General features: G+C 42.1%; 1 protein-coding gene across 2 annotated transcripts in view; it reads right to left on the bottom strand.

Annotated features, from left to right (window-relative positions):
- Positions 1–17: 17 nt before the first annotated feature.
- The window catches only part of abcg1 (ATP-binding cassette, sub-family G (WHITE), member 1), a 24,096-nt gene continuing 15,881 nt past the window's right edge, over positions 18–8,232 (bottom strand). Inside the window, exons 7-15 of one of the 2 annotated variants that reach the window (XM_012838416.3) lie at positions 7,053–7,176; positions 6,417–6,531; positions 5,931–6,073; positions 5,449–5,550; positions 4,985–5,153; positions 4,571–4,671; positions 3,382–3,540; positions 2,965–3,083; positions 18–2,681 (exon numbers count right to left, since the gene is read on the bottom strand). In XM_012838416.3, the coding sequence (XP_012693870.2) occupies positions 2,453–2,681; positions 2,965–3,083; positions 3,382–3,540; positions 4,571–4,671; positions 4,985–5,153; positions 5,449–5,550; positions 5,931–6,073; positions 6,417–6,531; positions 7,053–7,176 (1,261 nt within the window). In that variant the 3' untranslated portion in view covers positions 18–2,452. Of the gene's footprint in view, positions 2,682–2,751; positions 2,833–2,906; positions 3,084–3,381; positions 3,541–4,570; positions 4,672–4,984; positions 5,154–5,448; positions 5,551–5,930; positions 6,074–6,416; positions 6,532–7,052; positions 7,177–8,232 lie in introns of those variants that run through there. The other variant, XR_004164320.2, reaches the window with a different exon arrangement.

The raw sequence follows: 8,232 nt of genomic DNA, 5'->3' as shown, positions 1-8,232 counted from the left end.
CTGCATTAACACAACAGTTTGGAAAATATCATATATTTATTAATTCATCTACCAAGAAATAACATCACAGGTTTAACTTACATCAAATGTTCAGAATCTATATGAATCCCATATTTGAACACCGGAAAACAAAATAATAATAAAATACACCATCCTTGACAGATACAATGTTTTTTTCTTTTGTTGTTGAGCCATTTTTAAAGAAAGGGAAACTGGAAGAAAAAAACAAATACAAAAATAATGCCCCATATCCTAAAATACTCCTTTGCGAGTTTTGATTTGAGCCCATCAACCCAAGGGTGCTTTTACACATAGAATTACTGTACATGGCATAAACTCTTGATTTCACATGAAGGTCCACAGTAAAATATATATACCAAAGGAGTACTCATAACAGCTTCATAACACTGAAGTTACAGCTTAAATTAAATAAACATCGCAATATGTTCACAGTAAGGTTCTGGGGACCTACATGGGTAGGAGATAGTCTTATGTAAAATCGTAACATATTACACACAATTAATAATAAAAAAAGAGTCATATTTATCATAAGCACACTAGACATTTGCATTGATGCTTGCTTAATGGTGTATATCTTAAGTTTACATGGAATTCCATTTGATCCCTTGGAGTAGTTTATGCAAATACCTAATTATACTTTAAAGCCATTAGCGTGTCCCATCACAGCGAATGACACTGGCCATACTTTATTATGCACTGAAAAGATGAAGAAAAACTAATGAAAAGACAAATCCGCAGTATATTTTCACTCTTAATGTTTTAACTTTACTATCAACCCCTTCACTGTGATATTCCCTGTCAGCTTGAGATCAGTCATTGGTTTGAAGACTCATACGCAGCTCATATCAAATTTAGACAAATAAAAATGCAAAATCAATGTAATGGACATTGTTGGGTTGAACTTATGAAGTTTGTATATGTCAAAATCCATGGGTTCACAGTCTTTCTGTCTGTGTTTGTTGAATGCTTATCACAGGGGATAAAAGGCAGTGTGGAACAGTGAAATAAAAGACATACAAAAGAAAATATTTCCTGACCACAGTTGTAAACCACTGTAGAAATAAGCAGATTTTAAGCTGATTGGTTGACCAAAAGGTTGACGACACACAATTGGCTTACTTACAATTTTTTGTTCAGTAATGCCGTTTCCATGGATGTTTTGATTAGTGGTTCATTTTGTGTAAGTTTTTGTTTCCCCATTTGGTATTTCCGAATACTCTTGAGGTTTACAAGTCTGGCCAGCCTGAATTCTACTTGAACTAAAGTAAACAAAAACAAAGCTGCCATGCAATTTCACCAGGAAACCGACGGTAAATAAAGAAGGGGAATTCAATTCTTAGACCAATTATATGTGTAAAGATGCACCATGCCACTTGGGTCAAATCACTCCAAAATCTTTATTCAAGACAATGTGTCACACCTCCTTGACTAATGTGCAGTTTAAGCTTTTAGGAAACAATGCATACAAATTGCATTCTTACGTATTTTTGAACTTTCAAAAGGTTGAGTGAAGAAGTGGCTTTTTGTCATCAGGCTGCAGCAAGTCAACAGAGATAATTGTTCATACATTCACTAACTCTCTGTTTCCCTGTGAGTTAGGTGCTATTGCCTTTTGGTCAGCTTTGTGCTATGAACCAAACTAGAAAGAACCAAGCCGTATACTCTCAAGCAAATGTCATTTTGATTGGTCACTGCTGATTTGGTTTCCAGACAACTCTTTTGTGCCACCACAAGCAGTGTGTAGTCTGGGGGTTGTAACTACCTAGATTTTGCCTAAAAGTGCTGTTTATCTGACCAAGAAGAGTCCAGCTCTTCCCTTACAGTGGTCCCATCATGCTATCTGAGCACATTGTCACTTACGTCATCAATTCATATAAAAGGGACGGAGTTCATAGCTAATGCCTTATCTAGCATCCAAGACAAAGAGAAGAGCCTATATTTACGTACAAACCCCATGCACATTGAGGGTGTTCCCTTTTTTTTGGAGGGGGTGGGGGGGGAGGGCAGTGAAAAGTGCATAGTCCTCCACTGGACGATACATGGAGGATTCACATTTCAAGTTTATGTCACATTCATAACAGGCTCTGTGGAGGCCGAGACCGCCATGCCCAGCTGAGCCCGTCAACATCAAATGTGCTTCAGACCTCCCTTCCCTCCTGTCCAACACTAAAGCAGACTGTGTGCACGAAAGCCCCCGGGGTCTCTGTGTGCTGTTGCCCAAAAAGTCAGTCTCATATATATGCAGTGTGTGTGTGTGTGTGTGTGTGTGTGTGTGTGTGGTGTGTTTGTGTGCCTGTGTGTGTGCGTGTGTGGTTTTAAATTGTGCTACGTCAAAGGAAGGGTGGCCTCCCAGAGTTTTTTTGTCATCTCATCCAAAACGTATCCGCTTGTGTCCACATGCTTCCAGCTCCACTCCACAGTCCTGCCCTCTCTATCTCTCGGAGTTGATCTTGTAGCGCAGGACGAAGTAGGCGGTGAGGCGGAGGGTCACGAAGAAGATGCCCAGCACGATGAAGTCCAGGTAGAGTCTGGCGTCCTCTACATCCAGCTCCTTTAAAATGGCCGCTGATTTCTGAAAGTGACACGTCTCGCCCTCGTCGCAGTGGAGGTCCTCTCGATCCAGGCCATAGATGGACAAGATGACCCCCTCAAAACCATACCTGCAGGAGAGACAGAACGATTTCAGTAAAGCTGTTTCTGTATATTTATCATTTTATCAAGTTCCTTGTCTTTAAGAAACAGTATGCCCTAATTTCTGTATGCCCTAATCTCAAAGCTGAACTTTCAATGGAATTACTTTCAAATGGACTCCACCAAACTTTGTTTTATATCAAAAGACCCACTTATTCTGCTTGGCTGCATGTTCAGTACCTTATTAAGCATACAAATCTTGTGAGCATCAAATGCCAAACAAACACCCAACTGGGTGACTACGAGACTCACCTGACATAGGAAATGTATGACATCCACTGGAGGTATTTGGGTATCGTGTCAAAACTGACAAAGAAACCAGAAAACAGCAACACTGGAATCGCTGTAACAGGCCCAACAAACGTAGCCACCTAGGAAGGAGAAAACATTTATTCAACACAAATACCAGAATCAGCCATTTGAATCATCATCATTGCACATAAGACAACAACAACAACAACAACAACAACAGCGTTTGTATTGATTTAGTATCAGCTTCCAAGCACAGCACCTCATTAAAACTCATGCAGTTTCAGTTCTTGCTGAGTCAACGTCTGACTGATATTACATCTGAGCGGACGCTATCATTAGTGATGAATGGAAAGCTAATAGGTTTCAGGCAGAGGATCATATCGGCAAACTGAAAGGGCTTTGATGCCAAACACTCACTTGTAAAGATGTGGACGCGGCACCTATGAGGAGGCCCAGAGACTGGGCCACCAGAGAGGTCAGCGTCCCCAGAGACAGGAAGAGGATGAAGCGGACGGCGTCTGGGGGCTGAGAGGTCATCCAGTACACGATGGAGCAGTATGCCACCGGGAATACAACCTTAACGGAAGACATGAGAAATGAACTTGGAAGTGTTCGACTGTGAGAGAAAATATATATTACACTCACATTTCCACGAAGCGAGGAAGTTGTCAATTTGTCAGCGAATAATACATTTTTTCTTGCCTTTCTTCCAAAAATAAAATACACCCAGTAGCCAGTTTATTGGGAACACTGAGCTAAAACTAAGGCAGTCTAATACACCAGTCCTGCAATACATCTTAGCTTCATTAAGGTTATAATATTCAGTATTTGTTTAAACTAATTGAGAGAGCTGTTGATTCAACTGTGTGTTCATTTTGGAGGCTGCAGTTTGTGGTGCTGTTGAATTGTATTATGTTTTACTGACGAAGTGTTTCTATTATTTTCACAACTCCATTTCAATCAGTGAAGCTAGGCTATGTGTGTTTAATACAGTTTAGCAGCACCACAAACTACATCCTCCAAAATGATCATGCAGTTGAATCACCACCTCTCTTAAACTGTTTCCACGTAGACTGAACATCAAAACAATCATGAAGGGGGATCTGTTGTTGTAATAGACTGCGTTCGTTTTTGCTAGGTACATAATACACCAGCAAATGTGTATATTTTACACTGGATCTATTTGAATTAATATGAACTTAATGTGAAACACACTTTACTAAAATGTGTATTAGGATGTTAAAGAACCATTTTGTTGCTTTTGTTGCCATTCAAAATAATGTATTGATTGAGTTCCATTCCAAGTCATGTCTCATTGTGTTTCATTTTTTATAGTTCACATGACACAAAATAAACATGTTAGAAATTATTATTTTTGGAATGAAAAACTGTCAGAAATATTCCAAAGTGGTGTTACATAATGACAATGTGGGTTTTGTTTTAATCAGGACAATGGCATTTTGACCTGCAGCACAAATCCCTCTTGACCTACCACAATATATTTAATGGCTCCACTGCTGCAGCTCTGGCAATTACATTATACATTTCTCAAAATACTAATGAACATTTATCCAAAAGGCAGTAAGAGCTCCGAAGATGCCTTTACCTGAAAAGGAACGTCTGCCATGGTCTTCGCCAAAAAGTACGCTTTTAAGCTGTACCAATAGTTCAGATGTTCCCTTAGAAATACTCCCATCTCCAAAGGAACTAGAAAACATGACAACAAAAAAAAGATTTACAATGTACAATTTACAATCTATGACTTTAGGATCTATTAATTCAAATTTTAATTGAATTTTGTCATGGTGATGATTCTATGATCTATAAACAGTGCTGGGGCTCTCTTTGGGTGAGAAAGTGGTGTGTGTGTGTGTGTGTGTGTGTGTGTGCGTATAAACAGTGTTGGTCCTCTCTTTGGGTGAGAAAGCGGTGTGTGTGTGTGTGTGTGTGTGTGTGTGTGTGTGCTTGTGCGTATAAACAGTGTTGGTGCTCTCTTTGGGTGAGAAAGCCGTCCACTCACAGGTCAGCACTGTGGGCATGAGGGCAGCGAACATGAGGAAGAGCATGGAGAAGAAGAGAAACCCCGAGTTGCTGAGGACCTTCTTGGCCTCGTTGCCGATCCCCAGGTAGAGGAGCCCAATCAGGATGCCAATGCCAACGTGAGATATGATTCTCAAGTGCGTCAGCACCTGGTCACGAGGAACAGGAAGGAAGGAAGAACGACAGAGGGATGGAATTAGACATGTTAGAGTAGATGTTCGCTTTCATTGCATTTTTCAGATTAGCATTCTGTTGTTCTGGCTTACAGTGAGAAGTGGTTGTGTTTCATCTCCTAAATATGCCCAGAAACCTTACTTAACTGCTGGTGAGTGACATCATCTGTTCCTGTTTTTCATTGCATAACTTTTGAGAGGTTCCTGCTTGAGAGGGCGTTTGGTGTTATTGCAATACCGTTTTTGTCCTTTAGGTGGCAGTGTAACTTACCGAATCCCGCATGATGCTGATGAATGTTCTCTTGAAGAGGATGCAGAACTGCGTCATGCAGCTGGCGGAGAAACTGTGACAGCCCTCGGAAGAGGACGAGTCCTGCAGGAGAATGATGTCCTCATTACACTACATCACTTACACAGAACCGAAGCTTACATTAGCAATTACATTTTTTTTATTTGACTGATAATTGTGCCCATGGCAGCGGGCACCTTATAAATCATGTCTTTTTGCCTGTGCTTGCAACAGATGCAATTTACAAGGAAAAATACAATGCATTCCAAGGCCAAACTTTGATACAACTGCAATAAAGTGACAATATAAATATGTTAATCATATAAATATGTTAATCATTGTGCTCTCATTGTGCTCTTAAAAGCTTGACATCATTTTCATGTGTGAAATTATACAATAAAGTGTACCTCCTCTTCCTCTTTTTCCAGGGGGGTTGTTAAAGAGTGATTCATTGAGGCACATACCTCGTCTGAAGACCTGTGCCACAGGAAAGGGTTGAGAGGTCCGTTTATCTCTGTGTTGTAGTCCTTCTCACACTTCTTCTCCTGAACGGCCTTCACCAGTCTGGCAGTCTGGTCTCCATACTCGCCAGAGGCCACCTCCATCACTGAGTCACAGGGAGAGAGGGCCAGAGTGAGGGGTGGGGGATCTTTAAAGAAAAAGCCTCCGTCCTGATCTTGGGCCTCCCTACAAGTGCCGTTAAGATCCTCCATCTCTCTTCACTTTGCACACACTGAACCGAATCGAAGAGTTATAGAAGAAGTTATCATAATCAGAGAGCTAGAAACCAGTCCAAGTGTATAGAAGACTGCAGGGAGCCAAAAAGGGCACATATATTGATGAAAACAATACTGTAAGTCATGTCAGATAAGTGTGCCTTCAAACGGAATGTATGTATGAAAAACTGTGGATAATATGTCTAAATGTTACATAGAGGAGTATTTGCTCACCGAAGTCCGCTGGGTTATGGTATGTTGGGCAGTTGAGGCCCAGTTCCCTAAGGTAGGGGACGAGGCTGGACACCTTTCCCCTGTAGATGCACTGGCCCTGGCTCAGAACATACAGCTGGAGGACACAAGAGTTGCAATTAGAACGGTGTCCAGAGAGACATCCTCTCAGTGGGGTCTGACTTCTTACACATACACAAAATGGATGCAGCGGTAACACTAGGGAAATGGCAGTTGAGAATGACTCTACTATGCCATTTCTAATGAGTGCCCACAAAAAAATCTAAATAAATCATAAGAGTTACAATTAGAATGGTGTCCAGAAAAGTGTTCCTTTCAGTGGTGCCTGACTGCTTCCACATACACAAAATGGATGCAGTTGTGACACTAGCGAATTGACAAATGAGTTGAAAATGATACTACTATCCCATTTCTAATGAATTCTGAATTCTAATGAATTAATTCTAATGAATGAATCACCAAAATAAATGCCAACCAGCCCAATACTGAACAAGCTGGTAGCCTAACGTCTCTGAGTACTACCAATGATGAACACTAAATGGCATCGAGAGCCTCTATCCCTAACGACACCCTGTGCAGGGTGATATGAAAAACTCCTGTGTGCAATCAGTGGGTCACCTTGTCGAAGAGCTCGAACAGCTTGGCACTGGGCTGGTGAATGGTGCAGATAACAGTGCGTCCTCCCTGGGCCAGAGCCTTCATCAGTGAGAGCACTTGGAAACACGAGGAGCTGTCCAGACCGCTGCGGGGCAGGAGACAAGAGACAGGAGAGGAGGCCACTCAGACATGGGAGGAAGCAGGAGGAGACAAACACACTTCACAGAGATGAATCAAATTCAAGAAGGTTACCGATGAACTTGAACCCTTTGAACCATTTCCCCCCTCTCTCTTTCACAAAACACTCAGAACACTGTGTTGAGACCCTGAGAAGATTCAGGGTCCTTGGAAAGTTTAACCCTATAATGTCTGCAGAAGTTCTGTGGTCTGGTGGGAGATTCAGAGACATTCATTGGCTAACTAGGGACTGTTGCCAGAAATCAAAGGGTGTTGAATGACAAGGGGGCAAATTAACATGGATTAAAGTGTACTTTTGCGATCAATCCTGCCACACCCTTTCTCGGCACCACAAGGGCCCCTGGCAGGGTCAAGCTGAGTTTTGGCTACGGTGCCCGAAAGCCTGAGCAGATGAGATAAGTGAGATTGGGAACGTGCCTGGCCTCGGCCCCAAGAGAGAGCGAGAGAGAGAGAGAGAGAGAGAGAGAGTGAAAGAGAGAAAGAGTAAAAGAGAGAGAGAGAGAGCTGCACTGCTAAGCTGCCAGAGGTGACAGAAAGAAGTTAAAGAGGGAGATGAAGCCACAGGCCTATAAGACTTATGGGGACAGCAGCGGATTAGGAGCGAGGTGAACGAACTCCCTTAACACTTCTCACTTTCCCTTTTCCTCCCTCCCAAAAAAAATACTAGAAGGTTCCTACCTAGAATGAACAACACTCTCTCGAATGAACTACACCTACAGCCTCCCTAGTTCTGCTTAGAACCCACTTGTACTGCTTCTAAAAGAACTATTAAATGTTCCTTTATGGGAAAATGCCAGAGGACCTTTTTTTCTAGGACTTCAGCAGGAGGTTCTGTGAGGGGGGATGTCCAGTGGACACGGTTCTGGGCCCTGAGCTGGCACAGCGTCAGCTACCACACAGGATTGTCCCTGAGAGAAGCATGTTCTGTCTCTCCTTGTGTGACCCGACTGTTTGCACGAATGCGAGTTTCAGGATGTTCTAGAATTAATTTTGGCTGCGTTCT

Source organism: Clupea harengus, chromosome 9 (genome assembly GCF_900700415.2).
Source record: "Clupea harengus chromosome 9, Ch_v2.0.2, whole genome shotgun sequence".
NCBI lineage: Eukaryota > Metazoa > Chordata > Actinopteri > Clupeiformes > Clupeidae > Clupea > Clupea harengus.
This window is presented reverse-complemented; position numbering and strand designations above follow the sequence as displayed.